This window comes from Trachurus trachurus (assembly GCF_905171665.1).
Source record: "Trachurus trachurus genome assembly, chromosome: 7".
NCBI classification, from domain to species: domain Eukaryota; kingdom Metazoa; phylum Chordata; class Actinopteri; order Carangiformes; family Carangidae; genus Trachurus; species Trachurus trachurus.
This window is the reverse complement of record NC_139901.1, coordinates 20,925,159-20,949,639: the sequence shown is the minus strand read 5'-3', so window position 1 is coordinate 20,949,639 and position 24,481 is coordinate 20,925,159. Positions and strand designations below refer to the sequence as shown.

Genomic DNA, 24,481 nt, shown 5'->3' with positions numbered 1-24,481 from the left:
AAACCCATATCTATTGGAAAGTGTTCCCAGACTATTGAAACCAACTATATCAAACTAAATCTCCTAATTATTACTGAATTGAGTGTTTATGCACTTTTATGCACAGAGCTCAGTTCATTTTTATGCTGGGACGGGGCTTCAACAGGTCTGCTGTTTTACCGTGACTCGGCGGCAGGGGGCGGCAGGAGGCGAGAATGCATCAGTTATAAAACAGAAGAAGAAGAAGTTCAACGAGAGGGAAAACCAAAATTAGGAATCACAGCGTCGTTGAACATCTGGTTATACTCGCTGTAAAGTGGACAGTGAGCTCTAAGACGGATAATAAAGTAAGTGAGTGCGATTTAAGAGGAAGTAAATAATGTCTAACAAACTCGTCACTTGTCACTGAAGCCTCGACGTTATGTAGCATTATGATTGAAGGAGGCAGCTTGTGCGTTAGTTAACATTGAGCTACAGGCTGCTAACCTGTAAACGTTAGCAGCACCCAAGACGGAGATTAATTTGGTAAACGTACTGGCAACAAATGTTTTGCGTCTGTGTCAACCGATTCAGACGCCTTGGGCTTCTTGCGTTACGTCATAAACTAAATTACTGTTAAAACATGTCTAGGGAGGTTAAGCGACTTTTGACTTCAAGTCATGATGCAAAGGTCCCCTTTGGCATGCAAGTACCTTAGAGTCATACAAATAAATTTATCCAAAGACACAAGTGAGATTACAAATCCAAAATAAACACGTTTTTAAAATGCCTTTTTTTAATAGAGAAAACGCATGTTAAAAGCACATTCCATTTAGAATGTCCATATAAACTACAATGTTTTCAGCTCCTGGATGTTATCTACAGCTTATTTGTAACATGATTGCAATATTTCAGGATTGTTTCTCAATTTGAATGATGAACAGGGATCTAATGCCTTTCAATCTGTAGTGCGGACTGACATAGGAAGCATAATGTCCAGTCAAGACATTTCATTATGGCTAATTTGAAATAAGAAATAAAGATACTGTAACATCATGAGATTGATAAGATGAGCATTAACAAGCATTCACAAAAGTAAAAATCTACCAAAATAATGAAGCTTACCAGTTTATCAACATTACTGTAAGAGAGGATCTTAGCCAGCTATACTGTGCAGGTGAAATAAGTCAGTCCTAATCATATGCTTTATGTGAGAGCTGCAAACCTAAACTTCCCTATATGCATATAAAAGCTGAACATTGCTTATTAAGGGCGCTCTACACTAAAATTTGTTAGTTTACTTTAGGAGCACAATGTAAAATGATTTCAGTATCAGGTTATATAAGCTTTAAATAACGTAATATACCATTTTTACATTTGAGAACAGTAAAAACATTTTTCCTTTTACCTTAAGTTGACGTATAATATGACCCAGAATGGGTCTTACATGTAAATTCAACTTTTTAAAATCAACATACACAAGCAGTAGCCTAACTAGTTATAGGTAGGCCTATATTTTGACCAACACAATATTTGGCTAATTGGTCTTTCCTGACACCACTGTGATATGAATTACATCTTATTATTTAGCTACTTGTAGGCTATATTTGTTGCACTCCGTCTGATGTTCAACAAATCAGTATCAGTATAGTTTTATTAATGTTTTTACATTAATAAAACCCAATATCCTGTCACACAAGCAGCTCCATGTTGTCATAGAAGCTGTAGATCACATCCAGGAGCTGAAGGCATCAGGGGATCTGCATGAGTTTCTATGGACATTCTAAATGGAATGTGCTTTTAACATGCGTTTTCTCAATTAAAAAAAAGGCATTTTAAAAACGTGTTTATTTCGGATACAAAGTGTGATCTCACTTGTGTCTTTGGATAGATTTATTTGTATGACCCTAAGGTACTTCCATGCCAAAGGGGACCTTTGCATCATGACTTGAAGTCAAAGGCTTATTTTTTGGGCTTAACCTATAATGTGGGGTAGAAGAAGCTACTGTAGTAATTGACATGCTGTGGTTAGGTTATCTTTATTTTTAAATGAATCCAGACAGGTCATTGTCCATCCTCTTCCGCTGCTGTGTAACGTCAGGATGCAGAGGGCGTCGCGTCTGAAGCGTGAGCTGCAGATGCTGAGCACGGAGCCGCCTCCAGGAATCACAGCCTGGCAGACGGAGGAGCGGGTGGACGACCTCCGAGCACGTACGTTACTCAATGTCACCAGATGTGAAACTATTCAAGATGCTCGTCATGTCACGATATTGTTTGTGAGTAACAACACCCGTGAAATAAAACCTGTTTTCATGAAGGCGATGGTGTTCAGTTTCTGCTTAGAGAGTTCAACTTAATGGTCATTGTGGAGGCAGAGGCTGAAGCTCTGCTATTTGGATTATTGTTTAATTGTTTGGCTTTCTTCTAATAGGTGTCAGACCCATTCATTTCAATGAAGTTAGGCCAAATAACATAAGTGTAATGTAGTGCACTCCCACTTTACCAGAGACAATTCAGACAATAAACTTTTTTTTTTTTTTTTTTACAATGGTAGCCATAAAATTAGGCCAGGAATAAGGTCTGAAATGTATAACAGCCAGATGGAACAATTTTCTATATCACCCAACAAATATTTGATTATTTATTATTATGCATTTGTTCTCTGGGTCATATCACATGCTTGCTAAGTATCTGTGTCCCAGAAATAAGTTTTCCCTCCTCCTCCTTCTTTGCAGAGATCGTGGGTGGAACAGAAACTCCTTATGAAGGTGGGCTCTTCTCCCTGGAGATCAAGATCCCAGAGAGGTAACATTGTTGAGGATTTTTTTTTCTACCAGTCACAATTAACAGTTAGCTGGGTTATTGCTGATTTTAACTGCTGTTTTCCTTTCAAAGGTACCCATTTGAGCCTCCCAACATACGATTCCTGACCCCTATCTACCATCCAAACATTGACAATTCAGGACGTATCTGCCACGATGCCCTCAAACTCCCACCAAAGGTTGTCAAAGATTTTAAGAACAAAACAAGTTGTATCTATTTTTCACATCGATTATGTGGTTTTGGCTGTCTGCTAGTAAAGACATTTTGTTTTACACCAGCTGGCATATTAGATTCAGTGTTTCCTGATCTTTATTTTTTTTTCAGGGTGCCTGGAGGCCATCTCTAAACATCTCCACAGTTCTCACCTCCATTCAGCTGCTCATGGCAGAGCCCAATCCCGATGACCCACTCATGGCTGATATAGTGAGTCACAAGTTATTATGTATTTAGATTTACACCGTTAGAGTATGGTATGTGTCATCTTTTAGAGTAACATGACTTTGATACACGATCTCTGTATGCTGAGGTAGTTTAATTTGAGTTTATAAATGGTGTGACATCAATATAGATGTGATGACAGTGCTTTATTAAATACATTTTTGCGACATTAGAATGGGCTGATGAATAAATAACATGATGCTTAAAATCTGCACTTGGGGAAACATTTTTTAAAATTCTTTACACAATGGCTTTTATCAGAATCCACTGAAGCACATAAGTCCTTGTCGAGGAAAAAAAGAAAGAAAAGAAAATCCAGTCTTGCTCTTGCAGTACTTCAGATGTAGAAGAAAGCATTTTAATCATACATTTATGCAACCTTACCTCACCATGCCTGTAAAGAAACACTAACATTTTCTAAATGCAGTCATCAGAGTTCAAGTACAACAAACAACTGTTTATGGAGAAGGCCAGGAAGTGGACACAGGAACACGCTGTTCAGAAAAACACGGTGAGTTTAATTTCATTGTGACGCGATCATTCAGTTTAGTTTTATGATTCTAAATGGATCGTATGATTATCAACACTTAATCCACAGCAATGTAGGCTATTGGCATTGTATTAGTTAAGTTTAATGTATCTTATTTTACCCACAAGGTGGTGCTGTTGCTCTTTGACATAATGTTGTCTACTGTTCAATTGCAGTCTGTTTAATACTAAATTGTGACCTCCATATTAATAGAGTTATAGATTGGTCATAAATGGGCAATGCTGCCATTGTCTGAAATTGTTTGTTTATGTCTTTGTTCAAGGGAGTCATGGAGGGAAACAAAGAAAATACTCCAGATCAGAAAGCTTCGTCTCGCAAAAGAGAGTCTTTCAATACACAACAGGAGGCAGACGAGTCAGCAAAGAAAAGCCGTGTGTAGTTTCCATCTCACTTGTTAGAACCACCTCTATACTACTCAGAAGTTAATTAAGTTTTTCAGTTGGCAGGTTTACTTCCATTCCCCACGTATATATTTGTATTTTTAAGTCAAAAATATCTTCATTTTTAAGTTTGTTTGTAATTGTATGTTAATATTTGTTTGTGTGATATTAAAGTTTATTTTGAACACTTCTTGAACATTGAACTTCATTAACATATCACACAGAAGACTCTGGCATCTTATTTAGTGTAGAAGTGCGTTTCAGAATAGTTGCAGAGCAGAGTGGTTCATGTATACAGCATATGAAGATAATAATTTTATTCAGACATATGCTTACCAGTTGTATACAAAGTATGTACATCCTAAATAGCATGACAAGTTTTCTTTACAAACTAAGGATTTATTTCTTAACATATAAAATTATATATTTGCTGTTTATCATATAAAAAGGGAGACAAACATAAGGCTGTAGTGAGTCAATACCATGCTAGTTCAGAGGTAGTTACATTGTATGTACATATTGCTAGCCTACTCTAACGTCTGTAGAAAGATAGCTACATCCCATTCAGTCTGTATGACTGTTTGCCTCCTTATGGGCAGAGTTGCATATTTGAGATAAAATCATGTAAACCATATAGAACTGTATGTGCAATCCATTTCTTGTTGCAGATTGCTGCCACATAAAGTATACAATTTTAATAACCATTGTTACACAGTAATTGACATTTCTGTGAGTGACAAATGTTAGCTTACTCTGGTAAAATGTCTTGACGATGAATCCCTTTATTTTGAAACAGACCTTAGCAATAGGATAGAACTTTTTTTTTAAAAAATACAAATAAGATAACTCCATGTAAAATATAACCAAACAATCTGTAACCCCTAAGTTGCATGTCTCATGATCACATTTCAGTAAAAACATTTACACTTAAAGTTCTACTGGTTCTACCTAAATTACTCCTGGCTAAACCATTGATTTGTCTGATGCTCCATGATTTTCCACGTGGTTAAGAACTTTTCTTTGAGTAGTTTCTGTGCCATGACTGATGCAATCCACTGAGTAGTGTCTGAAATAGTCCCTTACTTTAACAGTCACGCTGTACTGTGGTGTCTCCTTTAAATAGTCTTTATTGTGAAGGGAACTGTTAGTTTCACTCTCCATTTTCAAAGGCACTTAGTTGTGTTCTCATAGACTTCCCTAGAGTGCTCGGCGATCTCCATGTGGACTCATTCTGAGGATTAATAACCCAGAGTATGTCTTGCTGCTGCCGTTTGATTATGGTCCTTGAATGTCCATAGTGTCCCAGTTATTCAGACAGCTAGCTTGGAAGGTTCATGGATGAGAGGTGAGAGAGGGAGTCACGGCTGAGTGATAGACAGCACAAGTGTTATGAATAACATCTTGATCCGAACTCCTCAGACATTCATTATCATTCAGGCTTCCACGTTCTGTTGCTCTGTCTCTATCTCTGGCAGCGGGAGTGGGTATCTGGCAGGGGATGAGAGGAACAGAGGAAGTAGAGGAACAGTGGGAAAATCGGATTGGATCCAGGCGGGATTGGGGAGAGGGCCCCCCACTGTACAGAGCATCTGCATCAGTGAGCGACGCTTGTGTTGATGAATCGAAACAGGAGCTCTTCTCTGTCTCCACCGAAACCAGCGAGTCCAGGGTGCGGTCCCGGCGTAGCTGTGGACATGCTTTGGGGCGAGGCCAGAAGAAAAACTGTGAGTGGTCACGCGTGAAGAGGAGGAAGAGGAGGGGGTTGAGGCAGGCGGGCAAGGGCTGGAGAAGTAGGAGGACTGATTTCAGCACCTCTTCTCCTAGAGAGAGGAGACCCAAGAGGGAGCAGAGGGAAAGGAAAGCTACTGGAACATAGAGGAGGCCATTGGTGAATATCAGCCAAGCAACATGTTTGATCATGGCACAGTCCCACAATCCCTCGCACTCTCCTCGAAGTAACTCCCAGTAAAGGCGGATGTATGAGCCTGTGACAATAAGCAAGCACAGGGTGTTCATCATAATAAGTGCCAAGGGGAAGCCCAGGGAGGATGGCAGACGAGACGATGTGGGCGGTAGGGGTGAGGGAAGGCAGAAAGGCGATGATCCGTATTCCCCAACTCCCATGAGTGGGAGAGAGGCCAGTGTGAGGGAGAGAGTGAGACAGAAAAGTGCACATGTGCGCACACTTCCAAGGGATGGCGACTTCCCGTACGCCCGGGCACATGTCACGCTCACGCCACACTGCACAGCTGCGAGAGTCAGTAGCAGTACACTCGCCTCTGATGCAAACACCCAGACCCATCCTGTTGCCTGACAGCCGGGGCCGCCCTCCCAGCGGGCACCGTGGTGGCCAAACTCCCCCAGGGTAAGAGCATCCACAAGGGTCAGTGTGCATGTACACACACCCGTCAGCAGATTAGAAGCACCCATGCAGGCCACAGTGAAGCGGAGCGGTGACAGGTAGCCAGGCGAGCCAAAGAGGGACAGGAGCAGGAGGGAGTTCCCCAGGAGAGAGACCAACGAGATGGACCACAAGCCCACACGAACCAGCCAGCTTCCCAACAGAGAGTCGCAGGGGCGGAAAGGACCTGCAAACAGACAAATCGTCAGGTGTAGGTACACAGATGAATAGTTCCTGAAAGTTCACCTGACAAAACAATACGCAAGCCAGTTGATAACAACTTCAACACAGAAGGTGTAAAATAAGTTACCTGGCGTGGGTGTGCACTGGACACTGGTCTGTAGTTTGGATTCCTCTATTTCCAGTTGGAATTCCTCCAGGTCAGGGTCATCTGGAATGAAACATTGTTCGTTTAAAAAATCAGTCTGTCAGAGAGTTTATTTTAGCCTGAGTGAGTCAGCATATTCTGCATGTGTGTACACAGAATGCTACATTGTGTGTGGCACTGGCTGTGGGGGGTTGGTGCAATAAGAGAGGTGATATAACATTCATTTGCACTGACAGGAAAAAATATTTTGGGAAGATAATTGGCACTTGCATGAAATTTGATTATCATGCCTGTTTTTCTAACAATTAAAGGTGAATAAATTTTAATCAGTGGCATGCTATGACTTAATCATGATTTGTTATTGTTACCCTTTGGTTCCCCCAGCAATTGTTTATTTTCAGCTTTAATGGTGTAAGTTTAATGGTTTTAATTTCAACTTAATTTTGGTTTATTGGTGTTTACATTTTATGCCTGCCACAGGAATGCATAGAGGGGTCAGCACTCGTGTGTCAGCTGCCAGGTAGCAGTGGTTTCAGCAAGGCTCTGACATGTTTCAAGCCAGCATGTGTCAATAATTCGGCAGTGAGCAAAGACATATGGGACTCAAATTTCCATTGGACGCATGCCATGTGTTTTATTCTGTATATGCTTGCATAGATTCTGCGTGTGCTTGCTTACAGTGTGTGTCAGCGTGGATGGGGTACATTGCCACAGTCCTCTTGTGTAGGTCTTCATCAGTGTTGCTTTGCTCTGTGTCCCACTGACTGGCAGGCTTGTAGCTATCACAGGAACCATATACACAGCACTGGTAGGCATAAGGCATTTCTATCACCCTGTAACAAACAGGTGGAAGCAATATTAGCAATAGACCAGGAAAAACAATGTCATAACAGATGATGTAAAACAGATGACATAAAACAGATGCACAAAGAAAGTGTTTTTTATGTACAACCTTGGACTCTTTTAAAGAAATGTCGACTTTGGAACTGTTTCTGTAACGTCTAAAAGATAAGATCTGCAGTTTTTGAAGTCTGCAAACCTATCTCAAGTCTTAAAACAACAGCCAGGTGCCAATAGAAACACTGAAACAGTTTTACTTCTTGTAATCATCATTCCTTGTCCTCATTCTGGCCCTTTTAATGCAAACGCCGGGTAAGTGATGGCAGACAAAACCCACAAGGACCATTTTGTGTGAAACTAGGGAATGTTGTACCTGCAAGTCTGAACATTTAAAGCTACCCTCTTGATTTGATTACATATGATTGCTGAAACCTCGTATTATCTCCAGATAAGCTGTACAGAATTAACACTAACTTGATCCACCCCTCATCACTTACACTGGAAGCACATTAGGGAATGGATATCTTACAAATTACACAGGGGGTTTGCACAATTAAGGAAAATTGTCCGTCATCTGTAGGAAAAATCTAAGAGAAATGTTTAGTTGATCGACATCTGGATCAACTACCCTTGGAAATGGAAGCATACGTACATGTACGTGTAGAGTTTTTTAATGGCATTCTGCCAGGATTACTGTTTTGGACAATGTTCTACAGTAATGCTGACATTGCCACTTGATCACCTGCCATCGCCTATGTCTTTGAAAATCACTCTCCGGTTTTATTTCACTGCGCCTTTCCAGGCCTTCAGGGATCTTTCTAACAAGAATTAACTTGCTGCCGACGAATGCTTCCTCATTGTTAAAGTTCAGTTCAGGAATGGCTTGCAGGGATGCACTGTAATTAGTCTATTGTCAACCTTGGCTGCTTCTGATAAATTGAAGATATTAATAGAAACTTATGAGAGGAAAGATAATTAAAGGGATGGGAAAGGATGCATTGTATCTCACAGCCACAGGACACACACCTGGGTAAGTCATCATCATAAATCAGTTTCTGGTGAATGAGAAACCAAAATGCAGAGGGCATACTGGGAAATGCAATAAGGAAGAGCAATAGGGGCAACATGGTGTGTGTTTGTGTTACCTCATACGGGGAAAGTGATCAGGACTGAAGGCCTCATATAGATCCGTGTTGCCCCTCAGCTTGAGGTGGGTGAGGCTCCCCAAACCTGTAACAGGGACTGAGCTGAGACGGTTCTCAGTCAGGTCTCTGAGAAAAACAGAGGAGGGTGGTCAGATCAGGTCGAGCCATTGAATACAAATGTATTTTAATTTCAAATATAGCCTTGGGTCATCATTGGTAACAAAAGGCCTTGGATTCCTTGCAAATGACACTTCCTGTCAAAAGTTTGCTTAGCTAGGCATATACTTCAACCAGTCTCATACAGTAAAGCAGTTTGTATTGGCATGAGATGAAAAGAGTCTTATTACCACACAAATAAGTTTTTTTTTTTCAAACACTAAATGCATATCTGCTTTCTTTGTGAACTCAGCCAAAGACAACAGGATTTTTGTGGTATACGCTGTTAAGTATGCAGTGTTTGTGTAAGGTCAAGGCTCTGACATCCATCGTAACTTTAATCAAAGATACACACAATAGTGACATAGCTGAAGGACCAGATGAAAGCAAGCAAGCATGGATTTAGTGGCTGCTCCTTATCTGTTCTTACTTACAGTTTGATCAAAGAGTGAAGTGTGGCAAAGGCATCGGGGTGAATCCACTCGATCATATTCCAGCTCAGATCACTGACAAAAACAAAAAGAAAGCGAAGTGAACCTGACTGTTTGAGTGTTGTATGTTGATCACCACTAGATGACAGTAACGAGTCATGAGTGTATCTCATTTTATCTTGATCAGCGCCTCCCAATCCCTTTGACTTCTGACCCTTTGGAATAATACAGTGTCTACTTCAGACCCTTCATCACAAAACAGTGACTTTCTCTCTACGCACATACACAAATAAAAGAAGAAAGACAACATAAAGCAGCTTCACTGCTCCATGGCAGTCCTTGAACACTCCTAGAGGGATTAAAAACCATTCTTTCAAAAGATAGTTCCCTCATCAGGTGTTGTAATGGTGGTGGAAAGTGGTGTCATTTTCAGTGAAACCTTGTACCCAGTGGATGGAACCATTGTCAGGTCGCTCAAGGTTTATTTTATTAATTCGTCACCTGTCTGTATCCTGGGTGACAATGTGTTTCAAAGAGAATATTTCATTTTAAAAAAATGACAACAAGAGCTGACTTACAGTGCTCTTAGAGAGGTGAGGTGCTGGAAGGTGCTTGACTCTATCCTCCTGATTTGGTTATGCTGTAGTCCTCTGTTGATAAAATACATACATTCATAAGTGAAATATAATATGTGGAGGGAAATGCAATGCATTGATTTTGGTGCACATACAGTATGTAGCCGGGGGTTCGTCTACTCACATCTCCTGCAGTGCGGAGCAGTGGTCAAAACTAGGCAGATCCTGTATCTGGTTGTAAGACAGCTCCCTTCAACAATACACAAAGCACACACACAAATCACACATAAACACAGTGACCAGCTGTGGATTTATAGCGTGGGAAATTATGGGGGTGACAGGATTATTTGGGTGAACAGTCGGCTCTGTGAGCAAGGCGATATAGTAGAACAATGATTTTTGTGCGGGGGGTGGTGATTGGATTTCATAGCGAAGTGACTGTACGAATGATTGCTTGGGGGCACAACTCTCCGCAGTTGGGTTTTGTGTATCAGTTTTGTACCTCATACTCTCTCCCCCCTCCCCGGTTTGTGTGTGTGTGTGTGTACTCACAGCACTCTGAGGCGAGGCAGCTGCTCACATAGATCCAGAGGGAGAGCTGAGAGACCAGCCCGGGTCAACGTCCTATAGAAAAAAAAAGTGAATCCTCTGATCATTGTTGAAGTGCAAGCAAGCGAAAGGATCCCCCAGTTCTGTGAGTCTAACTTGGTCAGACAGGGAGCTGTAAAGGTTCGCCAAACCTGTCACTTGCTGGCATAACTAACCTACCCCTCCCTATCCCTTTTTCTGAGTCTCTTGTTCTTTTCCTAAAACACACATATTCTCTCTTGGCTTTCTCTGTGTGGGTCTCCCTCCTTCTCTTTATCTCTCTTTACTCTTTTCCTCACATGTATGTCGGCTTGTATTAGTATTGTATCACTGCATTTCGACCACAATGTCTTCTTGCATTCTTCGTTGTATGTGGTGAAGCCTAAGTCCATGAAGTAATACTCTGCGTAAGTTTTGCTGATGGTGTGTGTAGGGGCATAAAGGAGACAGACACTCACAAAATTTCCAGGCTGGTGGTTCCTTTCAGATCAGGAAACTCTCGAATCTGGGTCGCTCCGTTCAGGGAACTGCAGTCAGAACGCAAAGAAAAATCTGTCAGAGAACCCTCTCTTTTTCCTTCTCTCTTTCTCTCCGTCGCTCTCTCACTCAGACACCCATGCATGTGCACGCAGACCTTGTCTAACAGCTCATTTCAGCCATCAAACTTTTCCTCCAACATCAACACAGGCTGTTTTGGCTGTCTCTCTAGACATCATAAGTCACACCATTCAACATGTTCTTACAACACACTCTCTCTTACCACATCAGCACGCAGCACAGCAATACGCTAACACAACATCATTCAGTAGGCCATTACACATGTCCACTCAACTCTCACTGCAAGGGACAGAGGATGATTTAAACAGTGTTTGGGCTAGCTCACTGGAATGGTTTCTGCTGACCGCATACTTACAGTGTGTGCAACTTAGGTAAGAACTGGAAAGCGGATTTTCCCACAAACTGGATGGGGTTCTCATAGAAATGACTGCAAGAAAAAGGGAGATTTTTGTCATGGACATTATCAGATTAACATGTTTTTGAAATTAGCTGTATGGCACATAATGTTGACATGAAATAGCAATGATGTGTTCACTTAATATGTGCACGTTGTAGCATTAAGAACAAGCATTAAGCTCACATGGTTTGAAGCTGAGGGTTTCCCACAAAGGCCCTCTCAGGGATAGCTTTGATATTGTTGTTATGGAAGCCCCTGCAAATATAAAAACGCACTGTTAGTCTATCAGTATGTTTCTGATTGCATCTGTGTGTGCGTGCATGCAGTGTGTGTGTGTGAGGAGCCACAGAGTGTGTTTGTGAGTGAGAGGCAAGTCATATGTCCTCATGTTGCACCTGCCATTGCACAGCTGAAAAACATTTTTGGATACATGAGATGTAAACACACACACATACGCTGTATCTGTGACACATATGCACGCTGCGGAACATCTGCTGAAGCTGAGGGAAAACATGGTTTGTGTGTGCGTGCGTGTGCGTCTGTGTGTATGTGCAGGCGAGCGGGAGCGTGGGTGTGTAGCCAGCACCTGCTTAGGGCGAGAGAGATTGTATCCGAGTGCCACATTAAAATCACTTAACGGGATTACTCCGGATAACGCAACCATGATAGTCATGTCAGGCAGGTGTGTTTTCGTGTAGGCCATGTGTGTGCGTGCGTGCGTGTACTCACAGTTCCTGAAGCTTACTCAGAGTCCTGATGGCCACCGGAAACTCCTGCAGATCATTGTAGTTTAAATCCCTGAGAAAAGATGGAGAAACAGAGAAGATAAACAATCATGATTAAATAGATTTATATACGATGGAGGTTTCATATTCCCACAAAGGAAATCATAATTCATCCATATGCAATATTCTCTGTCTGATTGCATATGTATGCGTAGCCATTTCCTCTCCACTCCAAGAGGCAGACAGCTGTAGAGTGTGAAGTCTGGATGTGACCTTTAACCTTTGCTGCTCTGACCTGATTATTTAGGTCTGTGTCTGATTAGTTTCCTAGGAAACACTGTATCAAAACAACTCTCGCTATGGTTGACACGGCTCGGACGCAGGTGGCAGGAAAAGGGATCTTACTGTATTTCTTGTCCATATAAAAGCAAGTAACGTTGATATGCATGGGGGAAGTGTCTAGTGTGAATTTGTGCATGCATACAGGTATGAATTTAGCTATATTAAGACACATACGTATGTACTGTATTTGAAGATTCTCAGCCATTCGGGTCAAAGGATATTTAAAAGCAATAACTCATACTTGAAGGGATTTGTTTTTCTTCCTTTAAAGTACCAAAAGTGCTTTTGATGAAGCACTGATAGGTATGTGTGTTTTTCAGTGGCTGTTTGTGAGATATTCGTCAGTCTCTGGATCTGCCGTGTCTTGTTTGCGTATGCTGTTGTGTTTTCCAGCAGTCTCCTGGACAGTTCTTCATAGTAATGATTTTATAATGCACACCAGGGGCGGGGGGAGGGTGCTGGTGATGCAGATGGTCTCTCGTATTTCTCATAAGCGAGGCCGCTGTGAGAGATTAACCCCTCATACCAGCGCAATCCCCACGTCAGTGACACCTGTCATCTTATCCCGCTGAATCATCTGTCCCTCCCCACCTCTGACGACCCAAACACTTTAACACAAACTATTCTGGTCTGGAGCGCTCCATCCCTCTTTTTCCTCATTCTCTGGTTTTCCTTCATCCCCTTAACCACGGCTTCCCCGACTTACACCCTCGTTCCCTCACATTTCCCAGCATGGATAATAGCTTTTAAGTTGACTGTTAAGTTGGCCATATGCTTACGAGTCCACAGGCAGAAGTACTTGCTTATCTGCAAACACATGCATGTGCCCACACACATGCTCATAAAAGGTACGCATAGTTATTTTTACACTTCAACAGGTTGTTAAGCAGCATGCCAGAATCATTTTTTTTTTTCATCAGACCACCATGAATTTTGCAGGAGACACCGTTGCACTGTCTCACTTTCTCTCACTTTCTTTCGTCACCCCTTTCATAAGACTCTGTCAGTTTCCTGTGGTTTCCACAATGGTGTGTGGTTAGGATCGAGCCATCAGAGCTACGGCACGTACTCTCAAACAGCTCTCCTTTAGCCATGCTGAGCCATATTTGACCTCGGCGCTGCTTAGCAATTACTTTTACAAAACACAGAGGAATCCGTTGATGTTAATTCAAGGTAATCAAAGACGAACTTTTCATTCTCCCATTCCTACCACTGATTTGTTGGTTGTGGTTTTGAAAAACGTTCAAGCACCTGCTGAAATTACCAGGACATTAATCATTATGACTTTACGATTTAGCATTACACTTCATTATTTTTAACACTCGCTACATATGAAATATAAAAACATATTAATTTCAAATGTTCCAGGCATTGCCAAACACTTTTATACACAAAAGAGCAGCAGAGCTGTAGTTAGACACAGGATTTGAACAAATTAATGGCTCTTGGTTTTATTACCTTTTTGAGGTTATAGATCAGTGAGTTCTTCATATGTCTTCTTAGGGTTATTCTAAGGTTTTGTGATTGTTGTAAACACTACCACACTGGATGAATGTTGATACTTGCTGATACTTTGTCATCACAAAGCCTGTGCTAATGTTTGGGGAAACAGAGGAGGTACTCATTTCGGCCTATGAAATCATTTCAGGGTGCATGCATGTGTGTGTTTGTGTGTGTGTGTAGGATTGCAAGATTGCGAAAGTGTCTAACATGTAATTTATAACAGTAACCATTGTCCAAAAAGTATGTGCGTGTGATTATATGTGCGTGTGTGTGCGTCTGAGATACTCACAGTGTCTCCAGACTGTGTAAACCTTCAAAACATCTCGCGCCCATGCTCTGGATCTGGTTGTTATGGAGATGCCTGGAGAAAGGCCACAAATATTTTTCAACAAATCAGAAATTACTCCCTGAAAAACGTTTCCACGCTACAATCATCTCCGCCCTGTTCTAAGTCAGCGGAACAAATAATTTCTCTGGTAAGTTGAGAAACCCGGGCTCAGGAGAGTTTTATGTAAACAAATCAAGATGTCACTTACAGTACGACAAGGGCGGAGAGGTTGGTGAAAGCATAATCTGGGATGTGTGTGATCTGGTTGAGGGCCAGCGTCATGGCCTGCAGGGAAGGCAGGGAGTCCAGGGCCGACACCGGGATCTCTGTTAGGGAGTTGTCGTCCAACCACAGGTGTCTGAGAGAGCGAACCCCTCTGAAGGTCCCGGCCGGAACCTCAGACAAGAGGTTAGCATCAAGACGCCTGCAGGGTGAGAGGAACTGAGCTTAGAGAGATAATTACCCAGTCTAAGCACAGTATGTTTGCTTATGTGCATGTGTATCAGTGCTTTTGCGTGCATTAGTGCGTTGGGGCATTGAAGCACTTTGGCTTACAGGAAGGTTATTATGAGAATTACTCGTCCTTTATTCTCCTTCTTTCATCTTCGCTGCAACTTCTTAACAGTGTCTCATTATGATTTATTCCCATGCTAAATAAGCCATGTCTAGCCCCGCTAGCACAGACATGTATGAAATGTAAGACGACAGAGACACAAGCGAGTAGGAACGTTTGCGGTGAGCCCGTTTTTTATTCTACTTCACTTCATCTACGTTGCGTAAAAGCCTTCTTCCGTCAATGTCTGGAAAAAGAGAGAGACCAAAGAAGGGAGGAAAAGTTAAAGATGCATCTTCAGCTGTTCCTCCCTCGTTCATTTCCACCGCGCAGACACAAACACCACTCCTTTCAGATAATGAATTTATGACAAGGGCTGAGCACATTCACATAGTCTCTCACACATGTACTTTCATCTCTTCAGCCACACAAAACCTAACAAGCATTGTCCCCTCTCGCACTCGGCGTCTTCACCCCAGAGGCAATGAGAGTGGACTGTAACACACACACACACACACACACACACACACACACACACACACACACACACACACACACACACACACACACACACACACACACACACACACACACACACACACACACACACACACACACACACACCCCACGTAAATGCACACATGCAAACACACGGTCCATAGTGATGAATGATCCCCTCAGGGCAGAGTTGACAAGCTGAGACCACTTCCTCCTGCTATTCTTCTTTCTTTGGCCCTTCACACTCATTCATTAATCTCCTTTTCCTCCCTCCGGCTCCTCTCACACTCACATTTTGTTTCTTAACATCTTCATTGATGCACTCCCGGTGCCGCAAAACCCCTTTGCGTCTCACTCCTTAACTCTTGTTCGTCTTTCAAACATCCTCCCTTATCAATCTTCCACCGAGGTTCTTTGATTCTTGCGCTACAGCTCCTTCTCAGCCTCCTCGCCCCTCAGAGGCTTCACCAAACAAACAGCATCATCAAAGTGAAATCTGAACTTGAACTCTGAACTCTGGGCTTTTCTCCCCAGGGAAATTTTCCATCAGGAGAGGCAACTGTATACACTGGCAGATGCTCACACACACACACAGGCACACAGACACCCTCCAGCATTCATGTAAATACACATGAACATGTGTGTGTGTCTGTGTGTGCGCGCACGGGCGCATGCACACACAAACAGCTTCAAAAAGTTCTCATCTTCTCTACTTCCTGTGAACACACATTTTTCAGTGCTAAAACATCATCCTTGTGCATCCTGTGCGCTCCGACTGTGGACATTGTTTGTCCTTGACCCAAATCACAGGATGAAAGCTGCGGAAGACCCTTCAACTCTCACGTTTGTTCTCCAGGGCAAAAATAATAATTGCTCCTTTGGGTGGACCTGCCCGGTCTCTAGAAGGTCCAGACAGAACTAGGAATGTTCCACAGAAGCCAATAAAGCTGCAACGATTTCCTGTCCGTCACATCAAAGTCTGAGGTACGATCATAGGAGAGAGAAATAGACAGAAAGAGAGAGTTCTTTTAAATGATCCAGGAGATCTGTTGACCTCCCTCTGCATATTTAAATCTGTAGATGCTTAAAAACTGGGAACTTGGAGGAAAGGGTTGCTGCGTTGATTCACATCTAGAAACCAGGGATGTGTTGATTTAATGTGGCTTGTGGAACTCATCAGTGCTGACTACGCTGCTTAACCTGTGGGTTGGGACCCAAAACACATCTGTCTGCAGCTGATGGCACCGAACTAAACACCAGCATTCACACTGTGTGTTGTAATTAGCCTGTTCCAGGCGGTGAGACAAATTTCTTGACTCCGTTTCAGTTCTCTGCTGACAAAAGGATTCTTGTCCAAGATTAAGTCATGATTTATTCTGGATGAAAGCCTCCTTTATACATTTATACCAATTTAAAACCCATGTGCTTACTCAGGTGCTGCGTCTCTTTCTTTTTACCTGCCGTGTTTTATGTCAGTGAGAGGCGCCGACAAGCTTCACTCTCCAAAGCCTTTCCAGTAATCTCTCTGCACTGAGCTTATCATTACTGTAATGACAAGGTACGTCTCTATACACTGGCTCTGTGTGTGCACAGTGTGTGTGTGTGTGTGTGTGTTTCATTCCGTGAGACATTGTCTAACTGGAGAAATTAAGAGAAGACCACACACTTGTGCACACACATACATGCATAGTCTGAAGACAGAGACAACAACATGACAAACAATTGTTATGCAGGCGTAAGGTGTAAAGACAGGCTGAGTTCTTGTGCCTGGCTGTGAGTTCAGTATGTGTGTGTGTGTGTGTGTTTGCAAGCTTGGTGACTGTATTAAGTGAGAGCAGGCCTGCTTTACACCAGACGGCAAAACGTTGTAGGTGGTAGAGGAGCTCCATGTGCACGCCCCCTTCTGTGTTACGACTCCAGCAATTAGAGTGTGTCTGTGTGATGAAGGAAACGGCTCTATGGATATTTACAAAGAATTATTAATTTGGAAAGCAGGGATGTGAAGTGCGTGTGCGGTACAGAGTTGAGAGAGAGACGGGTAGGGGTGAGGAATTACAGATGAGGTGGTCCACATGCACCCGCCCAAACATGCACACAGACTCACACACACACACACATATACAAATGTACACTGACCCCACAGATGAGACAATTACGCCACCAAACACTCTCATTAGCCAGGGGGATAGCGGTGTGGGTGGTGGGAGAAGAACGGACGAGAGGAGCGGAGGAGGAAGAGAGGGGGAATTGATGGAAAATGGGGTTGTTTCACAGCTCATTGGAGATGCTCTCCCTGGCCTGCAGTGTCTGCTGTTTCCCTCATGGCTTCCAGATGCTACCATGAACTGCACTGACAGAGTCAGGCTGTGACTCCTACCATCAGGCAGTACAGCACTGAATGCCGAACTGTTGCAGCCGGCATTTGGGGAATGGTCTGTAATATGTCAGTGGTACTCTATACCTGCATTGCGGTTAGAGCTGAGATGTGTGGGTGGGTGGCCAGGGGATGTTTCATTCCTTGCTAGATGAGGTAGAGTACCGTGATTAGTGCGTGTGCGTGTGTGTGTGTGTGTGTGTGTGTGTGTGTGTGTGTGTGTGTGTGTGTGTGTGTGTGTGTGTGTGTGTGTGTGTGTGTGTGTGTGTGTGTGTGTGTGTGTGTGTGTGTGTGTGTGTATAAGAGACTCACAAGGACAGTAGGTTGGGTAGGTCCCATGGAGCATCATCAGGAAGTCTCTCCAGCTGGTTGTTTTGTAGCATTCTGAAAGGTACACACAGATTACTAAGTTAGAGATCAAGACTGTATGTCTGTAGGTGATGGAGTCTGTGTGTTGTGTGCGAGGGCACATCAGGCAGAAGAAATAATTCTGGGAAATCTGACACAAGACGGAAAGGCTTGAAGAGAAGCAGAGAATGAAGGTTAGAGGAAAAGAAAAACAGAAGCTCCTTGGGTGGGCTGCTGATGTCATTCTCAGAAGAATGGAGCAAAACGAGAGGAGGAAGTGGGGAGCAAACAATAGCTATCTCTCTCTCCTCTCCCTCCCTGTCTTTCTGTCTCTCTCTCCCTCTTTTCTTTAAAGTTTTCATGGTGACCGGTCTCCAGTGTGTCGCTGTCAGCGGTGCCGTTGAGCCTTTATTGTGGCATTATGATGCCACAGTGGTCAGTCTTTGTGTGTCTGTCAGCGAGAACCCCTATAACGTCACAACAATGGTTAAATATATGTCTTTGTGAGTATGGAAGGATCTCGGTTTCCTTTCTGTCATGAACAAGACACATTCTTAATTTCAAAAATGCATTCATTTTTCTGACCAGAAGTGACGGTTAAAATATTGACAATACAATGCATCATATCTCAAGATGTGAGAAGGATTTGTATTTACCCACCTCAGTGTGTGTGTGTCACAAACTTTCATAGCGTAAATTATTTCACCACAATCCTCAGCGTTAGATATGATGATTGCTTTAGAGGAGAAAATGCTGCTCAGGTTTGAGAGGATCAGGGCAATATGATGATGATGCCATGATAAATGTACTCTGTTGAGTCTTTTCCTGTTTCAAAGAAATTCCCCATGTGGAGCTTCTCTGCACTGCTCTCTAGGTTCATAACCTTTCCTCTGTAGTTCTGTATAGTGTGTATGAAAGAGAAAGTGACTAACCTAGTCGAGGTCAGCGGTCCATCTGTGTTTAACACAGACTGACTTTATCGGATATATTGAAGAAGGAAGGTCAAAAAGAATGTCCAAAGGTAGTTTGGATGTTACAAGCATGAATGCTTATAGCACACACACACACACACACACACATTCCCTCAAATTACAAACCACAGGTATCTCGCTAGGTTTATATTCTGCGGCAGGGGCTTCTCAAACCTTTCTCAGCCCGGGTCCAAAAGGAATTGAGTTGGTTGCCAAGGCTCATGAAAACCTCCTTAATACCCTTGTCTTGCACCCACTAGAGGTAATAGCCACAAGTCATTAGATGCCGCACTCTCAAGTCAGAAGGTAGTAAGGTACTATGGTTTTTATGGTTGCTTTGCACATTTTTGTGATTTAATACTTCACAGCCGCGCTAACAGTTGGTGGCCATGGATCATAAGGCTCTGAATACACCATGAGAAATGGGGTGTCAAGAGAATAGCTTTGAGTGGCTTTTTTTTTCTTCTTTTTTTTTTTTGTCACTTACAGTAATCTCGGTGGGTGGTGTGACTGGGAGGTCCCTGCATTACACCTGTGAGGGTGTGCATGTGTGTGTGCATCTCTGTGTGCTGCTTGCAATTGAAACGAGGCTTATTTGGGGAATGAAGGAGCTGCAAGCAGGGCAGGTCTCCCCCAGCCCATAAACTTTAACTGCAGTTAATGATGCATGGCCTGTGTGTTTTATTCAAGGCAAGAGCACGCACACACACGCACACACACGCACACGCACACACACACACACACACACACACACACACACACACACCCTGAAAGACTGGAGTGGAACAACCCACCTGGGATGTGGACTGAACAGGAGTGGGGATAGGGAGGGAGAGAAGAGGAGGTTACTTACAGAACTTTGAGGTTGTGGAGACCCTGGAGAGCGTGACCTGAGATATACCTCAGCTGATTCCCTGAGATACGCCTAGGGGAGAAACACAGAGATCAAAAAGAAGAGAACAAAATATAAAAGTGAGAAATGAAATATAACCACATACACAAAAAATTTACAAGTCTCATAAGAGGAGTTTTGCCTTTTGCTTTACTCTACGTTTTTGGATTGAACTATGATATGACTTCATCCTTGAGTTCCTGCTTCGGGGTTACTTTTGGGGCAGTATGCAAATAACAATATTCTATTCCATCCAGTGTGGTTGCTATTGGCCCAAAGCACATCCTGAAACCTTAACCAATCCTGGGAGCTCTGATGAGTGAGTAAAGACTGAATTGAATGAGACTGAGACTGGGTCAACAAGTGCAGCGTGAAAAGTGTATTTGCTTGTGCTTACGTGAGTGTGTTTATGTATGTGTATAGACTAAGGTGTATGCTATATAAGTGCACTCTAGCCGGTGTGTGTGCAGTGTGCGAGCGTGGAGCTATTTTCCACGTCCTTGAGGTAAATTGGTCTCGTTCTGAGGGGCCTTGAGGACAGCGAGGGAGAAAAACCACACACATTCACACAAGCAATCCAATCAGTTTGTTTATCAAACACGGCACCTAATGGTCATTTGTGAGTGTGTATAAGATGTCCAAATAAATAACATTCAGTCCAGCAGAGTAACTCTCAAGGTCACGAGCTGGAAGCACGGTTTAAACACAGATTTTGTCTTCACAGCTCGAGACCACCCACTTTTATTAAACACGCACACCAGTTAAAAGTTACTCATTGGCATCCTCCTCCTCACACCGTTGCTCTAAAGGTGACATTTGTCTGACATTTCAGCCGTATGCTAAGCAGCCTGCCTCTGGCTGGAGTTTTTCCATCAGTGCTTGGATATTGAAATATTGATGTAGAGCGCTGTCAACCTTTCCAAACCACTATCATCCAGATGGTAATGGACGAGGGCTCCCAGCAAACTCCCTCTGACATCTGACACCCTTGTCAACATGTCTCAGTCTTATTACTGTGCAGTGGCAAACCACACAACCCTCCTCACGCCTGCCAAATCTCACACTCAGCACGAGCTCTTATTTATCAACACAAACACACACACACACACACACACCTGCATATACACACATATGCACACCCACATCGACTTACTAGAATACAAAATGGCCTGATCGTTATCCAGGCTATTATGGTGGTACTTAGTCATGCCGCTCAAACCACAGTCAAAACTCATTCAAATAGACTTTGACTGCACCACATGATGTCTCAATATTTGCACTGAGATGAAACATGTGGATGACAGAGAGCTGATCTGTAGTTACTGCAGCTCTTAGACCCCACAAATTCCAATATTTGTTTGTGTTTTTAAGATAAAGGAGTTCAATTAGCTCTTAGATCTGATTTGCACTCATAAAGGAAGCTTTATACTGCTCGTTTGCCGTCCCTCTGAGCACAGTAGGTCTGCTACTTCAATACCATTTCAGGTTCCGCTATTTCACAAGCTGGTCACCAGGGAGCATTTCAATAGCTACTTTTCCAGAGGTAACTGTTTCAATAGGCTCTGCTGAGGTCCTGACACCAGTAAAATAGACCTAAGCCTCTTTCTGCAAAGACCCCTAAGTACCTTCTTTTGGTTCCTGTTCAAATGCAGTGATTGGTTACAGGCGCTCTGGACGGAAAAAAGATATAGGTAGCACAAAGAAAAATAAATGTCTTTTTTATGCAGAGATGAGGAGGGCCAGTAATTTAGAGTTTTAGAAAACAAACATTGTAGTTAAGGCCATGGTATGATGTGCATATCGTACTGCCAGCCCAGCCTTTCTCTATTAGCTGCACCATTGGAGCCAAAACAGCATTAGAGTGGAATCATGCTTTTTTTTTTGCCTACTTCATTTGTCAAATGGATAATTATGTCGAAAGTGAAGATGGATATTGAAAAAGGAAAGAATTGTTCAGACGTTCATGATAGACATCAACAGAACACCGGCAGTTGCCATTGACCAACTGTTTCCATGATATCAGCGTGCGTATTTATGTGTGTACGCGTGTGTAAATGATCGCACGTATGAGTGAATGTTCCGCACTTAGCCTCCGAGTCGTTCCACATCAATCTCATTCTAATGAAAGGCGCCTTGCTCTTGTCAAACCGTGGCTCCAACTGTTTTTTCTTTTAATTTGATTTGGGGATGGTTAGAATTTTTCTTGGCTCCTGGACTGCGTAGATAAAAATTCCACCTCAGCATAATTCAGCTCTATTGAAGTGATTCATAGATAAAATAACAGAAGCCTGTGTAGTTCAAACGTATAGGAGGGAGGGAGCTGCCGCTCATAACAAAGGTGAGACCACCCTGCTATCAGAGCTGATCAGTTAGGGTTTTACTGAAGCATACCAACTCCTGATTATCCGATGTATCACCATGTTCTATCGCCTCAAAAAATAAACAAAAAGATGAATTAAAGACCTGAAGAGCAAAGACAGCATCAGATTTCGGGGATGCTATCTCAGGCAGTGATAGGACATCATAGTGGCAGCAGGACCAGGATGGTTGATAGGAGGCAATGATGAAAGGAGATGGATGGGATAAACAGGTCTTATCAGAGAGAGGGCAGTTCATGTGTGTGTGCCTGCAAGTACACATGCATGTACGACCTTTTTCACCCTTGGTCCATCAATAGAAATGTTATCCCTCCTTCTGTTCGAAGGTCCAGCCTGAGGGTCAACCACTTAACCTGGCGTTAACCTCTGAAATTACTGGAGTAAAATATAGACATGTGGAAACAGTGTGTGTGTTCGGGTGTGTGGGACGTATGTGGGTGCGTGTTTGTGGGAGGGAAAGAGACAAGCAGACGAAAACCAATGTTGGCAACACTAAAAGGAAAAGTTTTAATTGACCTAGATAGTCCCAGATGTGTTGTGCACCTGGACTATCAAAACAGCCAATACTGTAACCCCTTAACCCTCACCTACGTCATACTTCTGGCCTATCAGCAGACAATCTTATCACCAAGGGGAAGACAAGCAGGGCAGCATTGGCTTCCACTCACCACTTCTCTCCTCTTACATTTGGATTTCATTTGTGTGATAGCTGGAGAGCACCTTGGTGCACTCTCAGAGGGTTGGAGAAGCCCAGGCAGTATGGATTTTCCAGAGTGGGAGGATACCGACGAGACAGATTTATCAGAATTTCAGTCTCGAGTTGATAACGCGAGCTAGCAACAATATTCGAAGCACATTCGTTCGCAGTGAAAAAAATCCAGGGAGATTTGAATAGACTGAGATTTCAGCTCTGTATTTACAGTAAGAGCTGAGTGAATGCTAGAGATAATGATAAGATGAGCGTGAGAGACACATCTCAAATGGCTGGTTAGGAAAGGATTCAAAGGAAAAAGGTGGAGTGAAATGTGATCTCCGGAGACACAAACAGCATGGACTTTGGTACTGATGATAGGCGGAGAGCGACGCTGCCTTCTTAATTATTTTTCAGGAAGGGCTTCTAGGGGGACACTTTAGTTGAATACCACCCCCTGCTAGTTCAAAGTTGCAATTCAATCTAAAATAGATAGAGCATCTTTGATACCAGAGGAGGACGTTTGAAAAGAGAGGATGCCTTTGATATGTTAGGTAGATGAGCAACCAGTCTCAGAGTCTGTACCTGAGCGCGGGCATCGCTGCCCTCTCATTAACCCGTCGACATGCAGCGTGTCTCTCAGTCACCTCCCTTCATGTTCCGTCTGACATTTGCGTGCAGGTTTGTGTGTGTGAATTAAGAGGTGATTCACTGATCAAAGCTCTAAATGAAGGCTTAATAAGAGGGATCTGAGATCATAGAATAAGAATTTAGAAATAAGGCCTTTGAGTTAGAGAAAGGCCTGGAGGGCGGGGCGATTACACTCATATCTTATTATTAATATTAATGCCACAATGAATCAAAGGGAAGTTTAGCCTGGCAAGATTCGCTACCTGCTTTGTGAATTAATTTTAATTACCTTATTTCGGGTTCAAAGGGATTAGCCGTTGAACTGAGCAGGGAGATGAGAGACGGCATCTCTCTAAAGCACTGCTTCAGAAAGATCCTCTAAATGTGGCTTGTAAGATTTTATTCCCTCTCCTGCCCTTGGTGTACAACTAGATGAATGCTGAGCTTCTTGCCGTAAGCAGATGTGTTTTGGTTTGTAAGAATGTGGAGAGCGCCCAAAACCTGGGGAAAAAAATAGAAAAACTATGAAAGGCAGCGACTACAGCTTGCAATAGCCTGCAGTAAAATTGAGATGGGGGGGGGGGGGGGGGGTGTAGAAATGAATTGGAAAAGGAGGGAGATAGAGTGAGGGAGGGCAGGCAGGGAGGTAGAGCCCAACATCAAACAATTTATCACTCTAC

At 43.0% G+C, this 24,481-nt stretch overlaps 2 protein-coding genes across 4 annotated transcripts in view; one reads left to right on the top strand and one right to left on the bottom strand.

Annotated features, from left to right (window-relative positions):
• The first annotated feature begins 189 nt into the window (after positions 1–189).
• Positions 190–4,226, top strand: ube2t (ubiquitin-conjugating enzyme E2T (putative)). Of its 2 annotated transcripts, none has more exons than XM_083975422.1 (7): positions 190–326; positions 2,060–2,169; positions 2,694–2,763; positions 2,854–2,959; positions 3,106–3,204; positions 3,647–3,730; positions 4,032–4,226. In XM_083975422.1, exons 2-7 carry the CDS (start codon positions 2,061–2,063, stop codon positions 4,146–4,148), a joined length of 585 nt encoding a protein of 194 aa, XP_083831548.1. In that variant the 5' UTR covers positions 190–326; position 2,060; the 3' UTR covers positions 4,149–4,226. The 2 variants fall into 2 exon arrangements, with proteins under 2 accessions (XP_083831548.1, XP_083831547.1); XM_083975421.1 differs by having other exon boundaries at positions 231–613; positions 1,919–2,169.
• Positions 4,227–4,615: 389 nt separating this feature from the next.
• Positions 4,616–24,481, bottom strand: part of lgr6 (leucine-rich repeat containing G protein-coupled receptor 6) — a 36,277-nt gene continuing 16,411 nt past the window's right edge. The window contains exons 1-17 of one of the 2 annotated variants that reach the window (XM_083975630.1): positions 21,256–21,284; positions 20,064–20,135; positions 18,204–18,275; positions 14,675–14,890; positions 14,428–14,499; positions 12,298–12,366; positions 11,752–11,823; positions 11,527–11,598; positions 11,072–11,140; positions 10,578–10,649; positions 10,210–10,275; positions 10,029–10,100; positions 9,454–9,525; positions 8,864–8,989; positions 7,557–7,711; positions 6,861–6,941; positions 4,616–6,737 (exon numbers count right to left, since the gene is read on the bottom strand). In XM_083975630.1, the coding sequence (XP_083831756.1) occupies positions 5,482–6,737; positions 6,861–6,941; positions 7,557–7,711; positions 8,864–8,989; positions 9,454–9,525; positions 10,029–10,100; positions 10,210–10,275; positions 10,578–10,649; positions 11,072–11,140; positions 11,527–11,598; positions 11,752–11,823; positions 12,298–12,366; positions 14,428–14,499; positions 14,675–14,890; positions 18,204–18,274 (2,541 nt within the window). In that variant the 5' untranslated portion in view covers position 18,275; positions 20,064–20,135; positions 21,256–21,284 and the 3' untranslated portion in view covers positions 4,616–5,481. Of the gene's footprint in view, positions 6,738–6,860; positions 6,942–7,556; positions 7,712–8,863; positions 8,990–9,453; positions 9,526–10,028; positions 10,101–10,209; positions 10,276–10,577; positions 10,650–11,071; positions 11,141–11,526; positions 11,599–11,751; positions 11,824–12,297; positions 12,367–14,427; positions 14,500–14,674; positions 14,891–18,203; positions 18,276–20,063; positions 20,136–21,255; positions 21,285–24,481 lie in introns of those variants that run through there. The other variant, XM_083975629.1, reaches the window with a different exon arrangement.

Coding starts and splice junctions, on each gene's coding strand:
- ube2t (XM_083975422.1), top strand. CDS start 2,061: ATGCAGAGGGCGTCGCGTCTGAAGCGTGAGCTGCAGATGCTGAGCACG. Junction 2,764..2,853: donor GAGATCAAGATCCCAGAGAG/GTAACATTGTTG, acceptor TTCCTTTCAAAG/GTACCCATTTGAGCCTCCCA. Junction 2,960..3,105: donor CCCTCAAACTCCCACCAAAG/GTTGTCAAAGAT, acceptor TTTTTTTTTCAG/GGTGCCTGGAGGCCATCTCT.